Below are 17827 nucleotides of genomic sequence, written 5' to 3'. Positions count from 1 at the left end.
ACAGCAAGGGGGCCCGAGCCAACAGAAACAAAAGAAGCAGCAAGGTGGACAAACCCAGTACCATCAAGGACAACAGCCTCAGGGACCGTGGAACCAGCCAGGACAGCAGCCTCAGGGACCGTGGAACCAGCCAGGACAACAGGCTCAGGGACCGTGGAACCAGCCAGGACAGCAGCCTCATCAAGGTCAACAGCCCCAGGGGCCATGGAACCAGCCAAGACAGCAACAATATCAAGGTCAACAGCCTCAAGGACCATGGAACCAACCAGCACAGCAGCATCACCAAGGACAACAGGCTCAGGGACCGTGGAACCAGCCAGGACAGCAGCCTCATCAAGGTCAACAGCCTCAAAGATCATGGAACCAACCAGCACAGCAGCATCACCAAGGACAACAGGCTCAGGGACCGTGGAACCAGCCAGGACAGCAGCCTCATCAAGGTCAACAGCCTCAGGCACCACGGAACCAACCAGGACAACAGCCTCAGGGACCATGGAACCAGCCAAGAGAGCAACAACAAGGGTCCCAGGAACCATTGTCCCAACCCGGCCAGCCACAATCATCCACCAGAGCACCAGCAGAGAAGAAGGTAAAACCTGGTGGCGGCGATTCTTCCGTAGGACGCACACCCTCGGTCGCCTCGACGAAATCTTCTTCCTCGGGTGATGGTGTTCTTCCGTCGCTTCCGGAAGATCTGAGCAAAATGCAAGTGAGCAAGCAAAAGGTACACCGAACGAATCTGCGTCCGGTTCTGTGTCGTAGCGGAGCGCACGGCAAAAGGGGTAAACCGGTGACGTTGGAGGTTAATTTCTTCCGCATGCTGATCGACAACCTCAAGGGAATTGCCTACCACTACGATGTAACGATCGAGCCGGATCGTCCGAAAAAATTCTACCGTCCAGTGTTTGCACAGTTCTGCCAAGAAACGTACCCGAACGTGCGCTTCGCCTTCGATGGGCAGAAAAATGCCTACACTGCTCACAAAGTTGACGATGGACGAGCAATGGTTACGTTCCATCCTTCGGACAAGGGTAAAGAAATGCAGTTTAAGGTAACGGTAAAATTAGCAGCAAACGTGGATCTGGGATCGTTGAAAAAGTAAGTTCCTCACACGCAATGGCGTTTTTGCTTTACTGCTATAAACAAATGTTCGTTTCCGTGTTACTTGTACTATATCTTTAGCTATATGCAAAATGTCGGATCCATGGACAAACCGATGGCCGCCATCCAATGCCTGGACGTGGTGCTGCGCTGCGCATACGAGGGTAACGATCGGTTCGTGCGGGTATGTACGCGACACTTCGTTAATGTAGTGTAGTCTCTTTTCACTTACTGTTCTCTGTTTCGTGGCTGCACAGTTCAAACGAAGCGTTTACGAGGTGCCTAGAAATCGCATCGACCTCGGTAAGGGACACGAACTCTGGTACGGGCTGTTCCAGTCAGCCATCCTCGGCTCCAAACCGTATGTGAATGTGGACGTATCGCATAAGGCTTTCCCCTCTAGTGGTTCGATGGTTGACATTTTCGCCAGCTTCAACCGAGGAAATCTGGAAACAAACCGCCCGCTTGATGGTTGGTTGGTGAAGGAACTACACGACTACGTCCGCGGAATGGACGTTGTGTACCGCAGCCCGAATGGCACAGAGAAGCGAATGCGATGCAATGGGTTGCGCGACGCTGCCAACGCGCAACAATTCACGCTCGACGATGGTACCAAATTGACCGTGGCCGATTACTTTAGTAGAAAATTAAAGTTTCAGCTGCGCTATCCAGCGTTGCCAGTTCTCCACGTCGGTAGCACGGTACGCAGCGTTTTCGTTCCCCCAGAGCTGTGCAAGGTTCCGCCTGGTCAGGCCCTGAACAAAGCCCATCCTGACGAGTGCACGGCAAAGATAATAAAATTTGCTGCAACCAGCGTGCAGGAGAGGAAGGAAAAGATTATGCGGTTGAGCACCAGCGTCGCGTACAACAACTCTCCCACACTGATCGACTTCGGCGTGGGGGTGGGCAAGGAGTTTGAGAAACTTTCGGCCCGCATCATCGACCCACCGACGGTCGTGTACGCGGGCAATGACCAGGTGCGTCCCTCTCGCGGGGTTTGGCGCGCTGAGGGCAAGAAATTTGTTGACCCCAGCTCGACGCTTGCCAAGAAGACACTCGCCTGGCGCATTCTTAATCTGGATGGTTACACGAACGAAACCATGGTGCAGGAGTTCGGGGAACAGATCTACAACCACGCGCTCAGATGTGACGTGAAACTTGAACCGTTCAGTATGCAGAGGACCTTCGTGTTGGTGCGCAACGTCCGTGACGCTGTGCGCGATTTGTCCCAGCTGCTGTCGAACATTAAAAAGGATCAGCCTGCCATCACGATCGTGATCATACCGTCACGCGGTGATGTTTACGCAAAAGTAAAACAAAAGGCTGAGCTTGCCAGCGAACGCATCGGACTGCTTACGCAGTGCATTAAAGATCAAACGGTGAAATACAAGCGCGCCGATGGGAGCACGATCAACAACATACTGCTGAAGGTGAGTCATAAGCAGGACCGTTGGAATATTCGTTTGGTTCATAATTGTGTTCCCGTTTTCAGATTAATGCCAAAACAAACGGCAGCAATCATCGCTTGACGCCAGATACGCAGCCACCGTTGGCCAAAGGAAGAGTAATGTACATCGGCGCTGATGTAACGCATCCGACCGGCGACGATACTCCGAGTGTGGTTGGTGTGACGTCCGTGTACGATCTGCACGGTTTCCGGTACAACTGTAGCGTGCGGCTTCAGGGGCCGCGCGACGAAATGATTCGCGATCTCGAGAACATTGTGCACCGCCACGTTCAGCTGTACCAGAAGTACAACGGCAACCTGCCGGAACGCATCATGTACTACCGGGACGGTGTTTCGGATGGGCAGTTTGCGGAAATTCTAACGATCGAAATGCAGGCCATCCACGCGGCCCTCGCGCGTTTCGGAGCGAACTTCAAACCGGCCGTCACGTTCATCGTAGTGCAAAAGCGTCATCACACGCGCTTCTTCCCGGTGGGCAACTGTCCGACGGAGGGCAGAAACGGCAACGTTATGCCGGGCACGGTGGTTGATCGCGATATTACTGCGCCGAATCGGTTCGAGTTTTATCTCGTAAGCCACGCGGCCGTCCAGGGTGTGGCTAAACCGACCAAGTACGTGGTTCTGTACGACGACTCGAAATGCGATCCGGATCAGCTGCAAGCGATGACGCTCAATCTCTGCTACATGTTCGCGCGCTGCAATCGAGCCGTCTCCTATCCGGCACCGACGTACTACGCCCACCACGCCGCCTTCCGCGGTCGGGTTTACCTGAAAAAGTAAGACGCATCCTGTGCACTGTACTTGCTTCTCGCTACCAAGGGTCTGTAAGATGCATAATCTTTTCCGTTTGTGTTCTCGTTCTAGTCGCCGCATAAACATGAATGACTTGGAAGCCGCCTACCGTGAAATTCAAATTTCCGCAGACGTCCACGATAAGAATCCCATGTTCTTTGTCTAAAACGTTGACCTCATTTCAAGGCATACGATATTAGCCTTCTTTGCTCTTCCTTGATGGTCGGGCCCTTACGAGAATTTTTTTCTGATTTTTACTATAATAACCCCTTTACTCTTATTTACGATACGTTATAATTATGATCACTTTATAAGAAGTTAGAAACATAAAAAAATTAGCGAGAAAATGTAAAAAAGGAAACGATCGGTAGATGCACTATGGGTGCGCTCTCACGGCCTTGATAGTCCATCAAATGGTTAAGCTAATCAGTTAATGTACGCTCGGCTATACAGATGCATTCAGATTTATAATAATCATAATAATCATATATATAAGACCAATAAAGCTTAAGGATTGCAGAATCCGAAGATTCTGTCATTCTGGAAATGTGGTTAATTTTTGTACATTGCGCACCAGCTCTTCTCTCCTCTAGTATCTTCCACTTTGTGTCTAGCTCGGTTATGGCCATCATAATTTTACGGAAGCGATTCTCTTTCATTTGGTTACCATTCTGGCTATTGCTACGTAAGATTTTGTTGGCGTTGGAGTTTTTGCAGCACAATGGGATGAAGTAAAAATCTATTTTTGGCCTATAGTTGGTTGTAGTAGTAGTGCAAGTCAACACATGGTCACGTGTTTGGCGGAAGTAGATAACTATGGTAAGGGCAGGTAAAGGACACTGACCAGTGTAACATAAAAACACATTATTGTAGTCATAAATTCCAATATTGGTACACACCAAATGAACTCCCAGCAGCACCGCGCCCTTGAATGTTCTTTTCGGAGCCTTCTTCTTATCCGGCATTCACAACCGCCAAGCGGTCTTGACCTACACCAGTGACAATGTTAATCTCTGTTGCATTCTGTAACAGTACGCGGGCGGGGTTGTAGGCCCCGCACCAACCTTCGAGATTTATCGACTGCGCTATCGGCGGAGGGAATTTCAGAACGAGGAAACGAGAAACGCGTATTGATATCTGATATATTTGTCTTATGTTGAGGCGAATTTGAGGTCTGTTTTTACTAATTGTGTTTTTTTTTTAAATTTAACGATAATTGTGAGAGAACTATACATGGCTAGTACGTATTCTTAAATCTTAAGCCTTCACATTTTCACAGGGCAAAACGATAGGTGAAATTCGCATCACCGGTACATCGGTACCGTTGAAGTTTTTGAATGTCAGCTAGGGCTTATCCGGTTCGAACTACTGCCGAAACATGTCGATTGTCTGACACGGGTCCGAACGGAATGTGCAGTGGACCGGGAACGATATGGCATCCGTTGTTGAACATTTGAAATCCGTGGTTGCTGAACGATCATTTGGTTCAATTCCAGTCGAAACTGCAAGCCGCAGAGCCGCGGTCACGGAACGCTAGAGTCCAATAAACAGCACACAGGACGCGGAGAACGATGCCAGTATCATGAAGCCGGACGATATGAACGTGATGACCTTCGAAGATCCCAAGGCGTCTATTATGGCCCCCATCGACATGGAGATGGCCAGCTAAAATGGCAGTAGAGGGTGGATTGGAATCTTCCCCAAACTGTGGTCATCCTGATGGTGGCCTGATGTTTTAACTTGGCCAACCGGCTACCTACCTGCGCGAGGCACATCATGCTGCTCATCAACGACACATCCACACCGAATCCACGTTTCTCCTCACTTTCCACATACCGGCCATCGATTTCGTTGAACTGTGGAGAAACCGTTTGAAATGCAGGATGCAGTGACGTCAGTAACCGAAAACGCCGCCGCTATACTGCCCCGGAAGGACGCACTTACACAGTTTTTTGAGTGATAGTGCGAGATCAGCAAAAACGGAATCGAGTAGATGGTGGCGTACATGATGCCGGTAAGGGCGCAGCACAGGAAGACGACCGACTTCTGCGGGAACAACCCCATCAGCAGCATGCCCAGGCTGTGCACCAGCAGCCCACCGACGTAGACCGGACGGGCACTGAATCGCTCGATCAGCCGCTCGATTTGCGTCGAGTAGACGGAGGAGGTGAACGAGCAGAGGGCCATCCCGAGGCAGGCGAAGCGGATGCCCTCGGCGTACCGGTTCGATGCGGGCGACCCAAACACAGCCTGCCGGAGGTGCAATGGAAAAGGGTGGTGATCTCCTACAGCCTCACACAGCGCCTAGCTCCAAAGCTTACCCGTACGTCGCCCTCGTAGACGGTGGATGCGACGAAGTCGGTATAGTACAGACAGTAAGTCAGGTAGCTCATGTGACTGAGCCACTGCGTGAGGCAGAGGATCTTCATCGATCGCGGCATGTGGAGCACGTTGCGGAGGAACTCCCGGAAGCCGCCGGCCGGCTCCAGTGGTTCGTCATCCAGCACTGGCAGCGCGTCTTTCTCGTTCAATCGGCGCACCTCGTCGAGCAGCATCTTCTGGGAGACGGGCCGTAGCAGCGGGTCGGTTTCCTGCACCGGCAGCGGAATCTCGGCGAAGCTACTTAGCGTAACCAGCAGCCCTACCAACACCACGATCCAGTTGGCCCCGAAGACGGCCGCTTCGCTCCCGCCGGGGTACCCACCGACACCGAGCGTGCTCCAGTCGATCGCTCCGAACAGGGCACCCAACGTGGCACCGACGCCCCCGGTCAGCACCATGATGCTGAGGACACGCGCCTGATCGCGGATGGTGCACACTTCCATCGCGTACGTCCGGCACAGTCCGTTGCTCGTTTCGGCCGAGAAGTCACACATCACCAGACCGACGGTGGTGATCAGGGCCAGCCACTCGAGTCCGCCCAGTCCGAGCCACCTGCCGACGTGCCTCCCGTTCGGCAGGATCAGCATCCCGGTCAGCATTGCCAGCCCGAGGACGAGCAACACCGGCCGGCGGCGTCCCCAGGGCGAGCGCAACCGATCGCTGATGGACGCGATGACCGGTGCGAACAGCAGCCCGACGATCGATGGCGTGGCCCAGATCATCGTCATCAGCGTGTGCGGCAGGCCAAGCGAGAGCAGGATCGGGGCCACGAGCGCCGTCTCCGTGGCGTACGTACACTCGATGCCAACGATCAGCAGCGACAGCCGCACCAGCTCCCAGCGGGACTTGCCCCTGAAAGAAACGCACGAAGTGGGTGATAGGTGGCCCCGTCGTCGCCGCCGGTAGTTCCATCGATCGATCAATCTCACCTAAACGAGTGGTGGTAGCCCCGCTGTGGGTCCTGCTTCGCGTACCAGTGCCGCCGTCGGAGCATGCTCTGCAGCACTTCGTCCTCGGACAGCCGGCCGCCATGCTGTTGATCGTCGTACGTACCGTACATCGGTTGCCGGTTGCCGATTCTGCTGCTACTGCTGCCGCTGTCGACTTTACCGGTTCCACAGCGCTACTGATACGCGGTACAGCTGCTGGAGCGCCGGATTTGGAGTGGTCCGTAATCTGTGATACGGCACGGAAGTGAGCCTGCAAGCTGTAGCCCTTTGGCTGCGTAGTTGCTGAATTGTGATAACCGCGGGCCCCGGGCCAAGCAGTCCAGTAGGCCAAGAGTGACAAAATATTATCACCGCGAAGGTCAAGAACCTACCCCGAAGTCACCGGTAGCCCCGCCGATGTTGAAGACGCTGCCGTCGCTCCACGGACGAAGAGGAACACAGACCGACCAGAGCGTCTGGGACGCGCTGGGCCCGCCGAACTGCCATCGCTTTCCACAAAGATAGCCCACGGTGCTACTGTGATTGGATTGAATTCACTTGGGCCGATCGGACGAAATCAGTGTAATCTAGTTGGCCACGGATCAAAGAGTATTCAGTGACGTCGAAGGCGGTGACAGAATCTAGCGAATTCAGTGTAATCTGGTTGGCCGCGGATCAGACAGCATTGAGTGACGTCTACGGGGGCAGTGACAGAAATCTAGCTTTGCGCGGTGACTTATTGATCGCCCCGTCATTCGTAATAAAAATAATATTAAAGGTCGCCTCGTTCGAAGCAGGTCCGTGGTGGTGTTGCCGTGCTGTTCGGCAGCTCCGGTTCTCGTTCGGTTGTTACAAGGAGGAACAATCTTAATGTGCCAGTAAACTGTCGTTCGATCGCTGTTACCTTTCTTTCAGTTTTATCGCTCCGGAATGGAGGGATCCGAACACCCTGGGTGAGGCCTCTAGCATAGGGAATTCAAGTTGATTGCACAGATCGGTCCATTTTTATTGCTCTCAGGTATTGCCGTCCCGCAACGCAACGACCCAGGACGGTTTATCACATGTTGCAGAAAGTTGCACTTGGGGACCGCCCCACATCACAGCTCCATGTACAGTACCTGCGACGCCGACAGGGCGGCGATCAGGGAGAAGATGCTGGCCGAGAAGATGACCACCACGTTTGATTCGACCGCATCGATTATGCTGCCGATGGCCAACGAGATGATGAGCTGTGGAAGAAGGTGGCGACTCGGTTTAGGTCTCAACAAGCAGCGTCGACGGTGGCATTGCTACGCTACGAACCTGAGCCAGGAACAGCATGTTGCTCATGAGCGATACATCCGCTCCGAAGCCCCGTTTGGTGGTGTTCTTGACACACTTGCCGTCCTTCATCGCAAACTGGAAGGGATCGAAGGAAACAGCCGGTAAAGGGTCGCCTCGACCAGGCCGCTCGCGGGCGCTGAGGTTCAGATCTCACCGAATTCTTGCTGTGATAGTGCGAAACTAGCAGATACGGAATGGAGTACATCGTCGCGTACATAATACCCACGGTTGGGCAGGCGATGAAGATGACGAACTTCTCGCGGAAAAGCCCCATCAGCAGCATGCCGAGGCTGAACAGGAGCAGGCCACCCATGTACACCGGTCGCCCACTGGAAAAGGTAGTTCAAGGTTGATCAATCCAGCTCGTGGCGGTTCGTAGCGGGTCACGCTGGAAGTGCTCGCCTTAGTGTCAATATTATTAGTCTCGGGTGCGCGATGCCTCTTGAAGGAGCCTCGCCTGCAGATCTCCACTTGGGAGTCCCCACAGGCCCACAGAGAGCAAGAGAGATAGAGAGAGTAAACCACACTCGAGCATGGCATTGGCTCTAGCCTGGGCATTGGTGTCCGAATCTTGGTCACTGAACTCGATGCCGGTCGGTGTCGGTAGCCCCGGTGACTCACCCGAATCGCTGGATGAGCCGCTCGATGACGATCGAGTAGGAGGCGCTGCAGACGGCAAATACGGCCATTCCCCAGCACCCGTAGCGGACGCCCTCCTCGTAGAGAGCCAACTCTGGCGAGCCAACCGGGGCGGCCGCATCGCCCCCGAACACTTCCGCGCCGACAAAGTCGGTAAAGTACAGACAGTAACTGAGGTAGCCGAGCTGCGAGAAGAACTGTGTCGCGTACAGGATGAACAGACTGCGCGGCATGCGGACGATGTTGCGCAGGAAGTCCCGCAGTTGCAGCGGCCGGTCGGTGAGCTCGCCGTCCAGCGCTGGCAACCCGTCGGGGTGCTGCTGCTTCACCGGGGAAACCGTGACGTCCCGGGAGATGCTGTATACCGCCAGCTGGCGGGCCTTCTCGGTCTCGAACGCGCTGGCGCTGATCGGTTGCAGCAGCGGATCGCTCTCCAGCAACGGCAGCGGCACCTCACGGTAGCTCGTGACGGTGACCAGCAGCCCAATGGCGACCACGCAAAACACCATCACGAACACGGTCGCCTCGTTGCTGCCGAGAACGCTCAGGTTCGTCCGGCTCCAGTCGATGGCCCCCAGAACGTAGCCGGCCGTGCCGCCGAGCCCACCGATGAACATCGCCGTCGTAAGCACGCGCGCCTGATCGTCTGGTGCGAGACATAGGACAGTGGGTTAGCGACCAAGAACCTTCGATGCTCCCGGGCGGCTCCGTGTCACCTACTCGGGGTACACATGTCCATGAAGTAGGCGCGCGCAATCCCGTTGCTCGTTTCCGCGTCGAAGTCGGTCAGCACCAAGCCGACGATCGTGACGGGGATGGCCCACCGGAAGCCTTGCATCTGGTCGACCGGCACGTCCGGGTCGCCGAAGAACACGCCGATCGCGCGGCCCTGCGGCAGGATCCACAGCCCGACCATCATGGCGACGCCCAGACCCACCAGCACCGGCCGACGCCGGCCCCACTGCAACCGGATGGTGTCGCTCAGGGACGCGATCATCGGCGCACAAAAGAACCCCAGCACCGGCGAGAACGCCCAGATCATCGTCATGAAGGTGTGCGAGAGGCCGATCCCGAGCAGGATCGGCGTTACGAACGCCGTCTCGGCCGCATACAGGAACTCGATGCCCACGATGACCGCCGACAGCCGTATCAGCTGCACGGTGCTTTTGCTCCTGCGTGAGGCAACAAAACAGGGGACGAATGTAACCTTAGTGGCTCGCTCTTGTACTATTATTTGAAGGGACTAAACATTGGTGGATGGTGGATTCCGAAGATGAGGGGCAAAATATCGACTGTGGCTCTGGCTGTATGGCACGTAGCGCTGTCCTGTTGAAACCAAATGTCGTCCAGTTTTTCGCATTCAATTTCGCCGAAGAACCAATCAGCCAACATCGCTCGATAGCGTACGCCATCGACGGTTACGGCTCCTTCTTTTTCGATACGATTTTCGAAAAAAATAGGCCAAACTAAAATCCGCACGAAACAGGCACTCGCTGTGGGTGCACTGGCTTCTCTTGCACACCACGTGTGGGTTTTCCGAGCCCCTAATACGACAATTCTGCTTATTTACATAAGCACCGAGGGGGAAGAGAGCTTTTCAAATTTCGTTCAGTTTGAGTTGAAGACTCATCAGGTTTTGGAAATTAGGGATTAGGTGCTTGACATTTTCATACAAAAAACGCTATAAAAGTCGAATAACATCTCTGTAGGCCGAATCGTACACTGTAGTTGCCCTAATGCGATATTGAAGTGAATTCGAAAATGGGAGAAGTTGCCAGTCTGATCCCCGCACGTGATGAAACAAACTCGATAGGATCCTTCCAGTCTTATGGCGACCCTCATTATTATTTTACAAGTAGTGTAACGATTAAGAGATATCATCATAACCCCTGCACCAATAAGTATAAGTATACAATTCTTATCCATAAGTCCATAACAAAATACAAAAATAGGTTTAAAAATTAAAACCTTTATCACATAAGTGGTAAATTTTGAAAGCTTCGTATCACCTATATTAATTTTAAGGAACTGATATTAATTGATCAAACATTTATAAGCAATCTATTGGGCAACCAAAGTTCCTGGGTGTCTGTGGCCAAAAATGGAAATGAAAATGGGACTTTTCCAGAGAACTAAAGACTCAGGCCTAACAGATGGTGTCTTGCATTGTGCACCGTACGAAATGGAGATCCTCTCGCGGGAGCAATCAGCGTGTCTAATCTTATTTACGTTGATAAGTTTCGGTTTATCTTCAGCTGCCAAAAACCGCCGTGCGCGTTGTCCACGTCTCTTGGCCATGACATGGGACAGCCGGCGTAAATTGACGTAAATGAAGTGTATGTCTGAAGGTGACGGTGGCAATATTTGCCGGCATCACCGGCATTGTTTCCCGTTTAATCCACGATCCGCGAATGTGCAGTACGAGTCTCCAGCCACACACATAAACATAATCATCATCGGGAAGGGTCCACCACCACCGAAGGCCAAAGATAAAATCATCACCGACGGCTTAGGGTTATATGGACGGTGAATTGATGCCAATGGCAGGTGAATCGTCGGCTGGCTCTGGCAGGGGTTTTGTAGGTTATGACTGTAATACGCTTCTCCTCCTCGGACAGGGAGCGAGGTGAAGCACTCGTGTACTAAACCGTATCGCTCATTTCTGCCACAGAGCGCCAAGGGCGCGCGAAGAGTTCTCTACGTCATCATGCCTGATCGGCTGGCACTGTGTTTCAGTCAGATCACACCACTTGCAGACACTGGGCGAAGGGTTCCCCGTGGGGGTAATCCATTTGGTAAGCGGACCACGTAGCGTTTTATTCCAAAACCCAAGTCACGAAAAAAGACCCCACGACGGACCGGCACCGGCACCGGTAATTAATAGCTTCACGACAGGAAACTCCATTTCAGGATCTACTACGCGCACCACGGGCACTTCCACTGGACACCGCGCGATTGCTGGGCTGGAAGCGAATTAGGGATGGGTATTCTTTCGCTCCTACGTCGGTGTCGGCCAAAACTCGAGACGCACACCCCGGGCACTCCACTTGCGGCTCAGGCGCGAAGAATCCCCACTGGAGCGTGCATTACCTGAACAGATGCGAATAGTCTCGGTCAAGCTTTTTCGCGTGCAGGTACCGCTGTTGCAGCATCCCCTCCATAATCTGCTCGTCGGTTGGGTGGTGCACCGCGCCATTCGTGTACGGCACCACCGGAACGCCACCACCACCACCGTTGTCCACCTGGTCAGGACCCATCTCTGTCATCGTTATCACCGAAGGATATTCCGGACTTTTCACGGCCTACTAAGCCACACACACAGCACTTCTTTGGCACTTTTTTGGAACTTTGGGCGATTGGCGCAATTCGCGTTCTTCCACACGCCGGCAAAGCTAGGCGACCATAGACGACGGCGGCGGCGGCGGAACTCCGGAGCGGAAGTGACGGACGATCGGCATGCTGATGCCGACGTGAGGTGTGGTGGATGGCCCCGCTCGCTCACAGCGTTTTGGTGTTTAAAACGCGTCGATCTTGCACGAACCGTATCCCGCCGCACATTCCCTTCCTCCGGGGACGAAGTACGCGCACAAAACCAGATCACTCGGTCTCCTTCGTCTGGAGGCTTCTCAACACCGTTCAATTGCCTTGTCAGCGCTGCCCTCAAACCGTGTCGAGGTGGTCTCGAGAGAGTGTGGCGTTTGGCCACCACGCGTAACCCGTCCGTTGTCAACTAAACCGTGGCGCCGGTCGCGATCGTGTTTTTATACCGTACTGGCGTACTCCGAGTCGGTGGGGGGTTATGGCCCGAAGTCGTGCGCCTCTCGCTCTCGCGCTCACCTGCGGTGTAAACGGCGTCCTTGATTACCGATGGCGGTGGTGGTGGCCAATTTGAAGAAAGTAAGCGCACAAGGCCCGTGCCGGGAATGACTGGGCTCCCCCATCGTCGTCGTCACTGATAAGCGCGACAATTTTTACGGCCATCCTCCGCCATATTTATTATCCGCCAATTGGTGACCGGGGAATGTCGCGAGGGTACCAGAATTTACGCGGGACCGGGGGGGGCTGTGGTCAGTTTTCGCGGAACCCTCTACCGGCTACAGCTCTGTTTGCGCCACTCCTCCGCTGTGTGTTGATGCCGTCTTGCCAAATGTTTACCTTCCGATCGCTAACGGCTTCCGCGCGGATGCGGGTGACATTGCCCTGACCGGGGGGGTATTGGCATTTCACCATGGAGAGCTTTCTTTGTTGGGCGAATCAAATGATAATAGAGGTACACCACGCGTACACCTTAACTACCCCATTTGCGATCGATGGGAACAAACTCACCAACAGCAACGATTCGTCAGCTCGACACGACCGATTTGAAGGATAAAAATAATAGGTAAACATACGGCGGGGCAACAATGAAGCGATTCAGCTTAATGCCGCCAGAAACCATGACGACTCCAAGGGCCCCCGTTTGATGATCGGTTCGGACCTCTTCAAGAAGTACAGAATACAAGGTTTTAGTTTTTAATGTCAGTAAGGGAGTTCTAGAGCAACTGTCTAGAGAGGGTTTTTCTCGATAAAAACCAACGAACTCTGTGTTGCAGTCCACTTTAGTTCTAGGTGTGAAGGTTAGGTTTAGCTTTCTTCTAACACGTTGTTTGCTAACTTGAGTTAATATTTTGCTTGAGCCAGAAATGGAGCGAAAGTGTAAAACAGTGTATCTCTTCAGATGATCCTCGAGAAGGGAAAATAAGATTAAAATGGAATTCTTAACGACAAACGGGTACATTTTTCCTCCCGCTGGTTGCGGATTGCGGAACTCTGTACGGATTGATGCCTGCAGCTGAGTCAACTTATCTACCGCTTCCGATGATTATTACCATCGCTCCACAGCTTGCAATGCACCACATTTCGGGCTGGAGTGGATGATGAAAAGAGCCCGCCCGCTCGACGGTGCCGGTGGCCAAGAACCGCCAAGAAAGACTAACGAGCAAGGGAAGGGTTTGATAAAGTGTCCGACTCGATTGCTGATACGCGAAACTGGATCACTGTGCAGCTCGCGCAGGGCTCGCGTGAGGCTCGCAGAAAAGGCAGATCGCAACCCACTCAACTGAAGCGGTATCCAGATTTTTCTGGAACGCACGCATCTCGACACCTGCATCAATAAAGCGAACCGCGGATAAACACATCTGGTTACATCCAGCTCCAACTAGCCTACGGCCACACCACTAGTCAACTAGCCACCCTAGAGAAGGGCGCAAAATTTGCGAATTCGCAGACCCGTGATACCGACCGTGACATCTGATATGAAAGAAATTTAGAGCACAAACTGTAAACTGAACGAAACGATCGTGATGTTTAGGGGCAGATAAGGGGAAAAAACTGAATGTGCAGAACGAACGAAGCCCATCTACAAAACCTCTGCAACAAAGTAGACTCTCGTTCCGTTCCAGCGGACGCTCCACTGGAAATTGTTGCAAAATCATCAAATCGAGAATTAATTTGACCCATACGCCAGACGCCCGGCCCATGACGTTGGACGTTGCGGGCCTCATTTCCGGGTTCGGGCCGGCTCCTCCGTTTCTGGGGATAGGGGTGACGCAAAATAACAACAACAACCAACGGATTCAATTTTAATTACCTTCCGATTGCTCGCAAATTCTGATCGTCCGACAGACCGCATTAGGAGGTCCGCGGAAAATGTTTGGCACACCAAAACGGTGGCGTTTAAAAACAGATCATTATAAAAACGATCAGAGATTTGTTTTGGGTTTGCCTCCTTTCGCGAAAGTCGTTCTGTGGGATTTTCAAAACAAAACTCCGGTTTTCATGGGCTGAAAGTCCCTAGCGTTTTATTTTTTGGTTAAAGCTGATTTCATTATTTAACGTCCATCTTCTTCAAGAGGTCCACTCCACTCAGATGACGATCGTTTTGATTCCTGAGTGAGGTGTTGGGTCTTTGGGCTGTTCTGAACGCGATCTTGTTTTTTTATTCATCACACATTTGTTTGACAAGACTAGCGCCGTTTATGTGTTGAGCTCGGGACTTTTCAGCTTTTATGTGCTGATGTGTCGGTAAAACCCTGAGGCGCGTAGTTTTCCGTTTTTCCGTAGTCCTAGTATTTTTGGTTTTAATTTAACATATTGCTATTAATCTTCTATTAAGAGAGTTTGATAATAATTAAGAGATCGTAGTGGGAAAAGAAGTCGAAGCCAGACATCAAAACATAGCCAAATGTATAATGTTAAGAACAAAAGAAAAACATAAATGAAAACAAACGAAATTAATAACGGTATCCAATAAACACAGCAAGTCAATCTAATAAATATCTGACAAAGAAACATACTGGCAGTGTATTCGACCGCATCAAACACTGGGGCGACGGTCGGTCTCGGCGGAATGTGTGCCGAAAAATTGATCGACTCAAGCATTCTCCTGTCAACCGAGCCGCGAACGATCCTGGCTTTGTTATTCGAAAGACAAAAATGTGCCTTTTCAATCAGCGCACGACCCCAGCGGTGACGACAACGACACTAGCCGCGCACCGGTCCTATAGGTGAGTAACCTGCTCTCTCTCTGACACGCCAGAAGGTCACGAAGCGGACATCGCGCCTCGCTGGAGGCCTTTGCCATCCCTCCTCCTCCACCATGTTGCCTTTTGCCGGCCGGCCGGCCAGCCTCGTTCTCGTTCGCGAACCTCGCGGCCCGCGAGCAGTCCTAACAGACCCTTTTTGAATCGGACAACGGACACCGCGCGCATTTTCGCACAGCCACACGGCCACCACAGATCGGCTTAATTACCGGTTTGCGACGGTGGTTTTTCCACCGTCACCACGTGTTCGGGGCCTCGAGTTTAGCTAGGCCCCCGTGTGTAGCTGATCGACGACCGTACGTTCTGTCCAGTGCTCTGGCAGAGCAATTAGTTAGCTAATAATTCATCTACTCACTACACGCTCCAATAGGCGGCACCGGCGGCTACGCAAAAGCTACGACGAACCGTTGCAGGTGCACCCGCTGTCCCGCGGTGTATGATGCCATCTCCCTCCTGGTGACGATCGCCTTGGGTCACTTTGAAATACACACTATTGGGCACGACGACTGCCGACGCTCCAGGAGGTGACCTTACCCGCCAGCCAGCCAGCCTTTCCCAAAAGTACCGTTAAAAGACTTCAAAACAAAATTGAGTAACACGCGCGCGCTTCACTTAATGCCCGATTGGTGCCTGATTCCGCATTAGCAAACATGCTCCTGCGCATTCGGGCTTGAAGCTGTTACATTTTTTTTACGGGCTGTGATTCTAGTTGGCTCTATAATCAGCATTGATTGAGCATTCGTTGTGCTTCGAGTGTCCTTCAGAACGATGATGAGGTTATATCGCATCGAGCATAAGCGGCGACAGCGACACGGGTCTGAAGTACCCGGTAGCCCTGGTACTCGAACTCGTTGAGCTACCTTTCATTTTTGTTGATCACCTCTCGACTCTTTATGCAACGGTTTGTTTTTGTCAGTCCGAAATTAAGGCCTACATAATGGCATTAGACAGAAAAAAAATGAAACAGAAAAATCGGTACGAACCGGATTATTGATTGGAGTTACGCGGTTACCTTAGGATACGAATCTTTTCACGATTACAGCAGGAAGTGAGGGTATGTGCTCGATCTTGTAGATCGTTAGTAGGGGGTTTGGGCTCTCGACGGCTAAACCGCGCCGAACTGTCAAATCAAGGCTATCTAACGGCACTCAACAAGGTACTGTTGCCACTGTGTATCGGGTCTGAAAGTCGAAAATCGAATTATTAAATTGATGGCACGAGCTGTGAATTTGATCTCTCTCATTGCGGTTTTCTGTCAAAATTACCTTGTTTTGACGTGTGGTAAATGATTTCATGTCGAAAACAAAATAAATTTGGTTTCCAACTAACTTTTGAAGAGCTCGCGGATCAGCTGAACGTGTCCCCATACGCCATATCCCTGGGAAAGATCCAGAAGATTAAAAAATGAACTGCGCGAGAGACAGCAGGAAAACTGAAAAACCAAATGTAAAATTCTGCTCAGGTACAAAAGGAAGTAATTTCTACATCGGATCGTGATTGGGGATGGAAAGTGGATTCATTTTGAGAATCCTAAAAGACAAAAATCATGGGTCAGTCTGGGAAATCTACAACTTCGACTGTAAAATCAGATTGATTCGGCAAAGGCGACTGTAAAATCAGATTGATTCCTACGAGGATGTCCAATTCTTTCTTCGTGGCATCCACGATCTAGCAGAGAGATGGGAGAAATGTAGCGATTGCACATACTTTGAATGAAATAGAATTTTTCATTTCAACTTTTAGACTTAGTAGTAGCCACGGGTTCGTTTACCGTCGTCAATCGCTATTCTATAAGCCAAACCTTTATATGGTCCCGCAGATGTACTTCTGCATCGCTTCGTCGAATTGTGTGACCCCCATCGGCAATCTCTGCTGTCCCAGAAGTAAAAAAAACGCATGATTATTCACGTCTGTCATTTGCGCATTATCGCTGTACATTATCGTCCGTAAGAATCGTCGCGACACTCGAAGTTAATTACGGGCCCGATGAAAGGCTGTGATCGGCCTTTGGAAACAAAACAAAGAGGAACACCGTAAGCCCTTGCTTTCGCAGCCTTTCGCTGAGGTCGCCCATCAGCTGGCCGTTCGAGTATCCGCATCCCCGCATCGAATCGCGTATCGACCAACTTCAAAGGACAATCATCGGCAGTACGGGGAATGCATGTTTCTACGTGCACAGAGAGTGCGAGCGGGAGAGAGAGAGAGAGCGAGAGAGATTATCTTCCTAGATTACGGGTTCGCGACTTGAGCGTAATGTGACTGATTGCGAATTAAAAGGGTTGCAATCGATTCTTGGTGATATAGGGGTTCTTTATTGGTCAATTGGGGGCACTTTGGGAGTTCAAAATCACCTTGCCGACGTCACCGATAAGTCGATGCAGTTGTCAAGTTTCATTATCAAAGCCGGCCAAAGCTATCAATCACAAACACTTTTCGTGTTCCCGGGGGATATAAAAATGAAGCGAAAAACGAAGGACGGTGATAAGCTTCGGACTTGGCTCGGAGTGGTCACGATGCTAGGACACGCATATCGGCCCTGGAGATGCCTTTTGCAGCACAGGTTTAGGTGTAGGATGTTTGAATAATAAAGGATTTATTTGTTGTAAGCCTAA

General features: G+C 51.9%; 3 protein-coding genes across 3 annotated transcripts in view; 1 reads left to right on the top strand and 2 right to left on the bottom strand.

The window, feature by feature from the left end:
• Positions 1-3869, top strand: part of LOC131216261 (protein argonaute-2-like) — a 5458-nt gene extending 1589 nt beyond the window's left edge. The window contains exons 3-7 of the mRNA XM_058210705.1: positions 19-1098; positions 1183-1285; positions 1359-2531; positions 2594-3345; positions 3434-3869. Of these exons, the coding sequence (XP_058066688.1) occupies positions 19-1098; positions 1183-1285; positions 1359-2531; positions 2594-3345; positions 3434-3527 (3202 nt within the window). The 3' untranslated portion in view covers positions 3528-3869. The remainder of the gene's footprint in view (positions 1-18; positions 1099-1182; positions 1286-1358; positions 2532-2593; positions 3346-3433) is intronic.
• Positions 3870-4894: 1025 nt separating this feature from the next.
• Positions 4895-6803, bottom strand: LOC131205358 (proton-associated sugar transporter A-like). Its single transcript, XM_058197431.1, has 5 exons — positions 6673-6803; positions 5683-6595; positions 5306-5611; positions 5122-5217; positions 4895-5026 (listed from the first exon to the last, which is right to left on the bottom strand). Exons 1-5 carry the CDS (start codon positions 6801-6803, stop codon positions 4895-4897), a joined length of 1578 nt encoding a protein of 525 aa, XP_058053414.1.
• Positions 6804-7769: 966 nt separating this feature from the next.
• Positions 7770-11908, bottom strand: LOC131205251 (proton-associated sugar transporter A-like). The gene is made up of 6 exons (XM_058197269.1): positions 11725-11908; positions 9355-9806; positions 8617-9280; positions 8150-8324; positions 7975-8070; positions 7770-7901 (listed from the first exon to the last, which is right to left on the bottom strand). Exons 1-6 carry the CDS (start codon positions 11898-11900, stop codon positions 7770-7772), a joined length of 1695 nt encoding a protein of 564 aa, XP_058053252.1. The 5' UTR covers positions 11901-11908.
• Between the last annotated feature and the right edge of the window lie 5919 nt (positions 11909-17827).

Source organism: Anopheles bellator, chromosome 1 (genome assembly GCF_943735745.2).
Source record: "Anopheles bellator chromosome 1, idAnoBellAS_SP24_06.2, whole genome shotgun sequence".
Classification (NCBI taxonomy): Eukaryota; Metazoa; Arthropoda; class Insecta; order Diptera; family Culicidae; genus Anopheles; species Anopheles bellator.
Note: the sequence above shows the minus strand (reverse complement) of the source record. Positions and strands in the feature narration are given on the sequence as shown.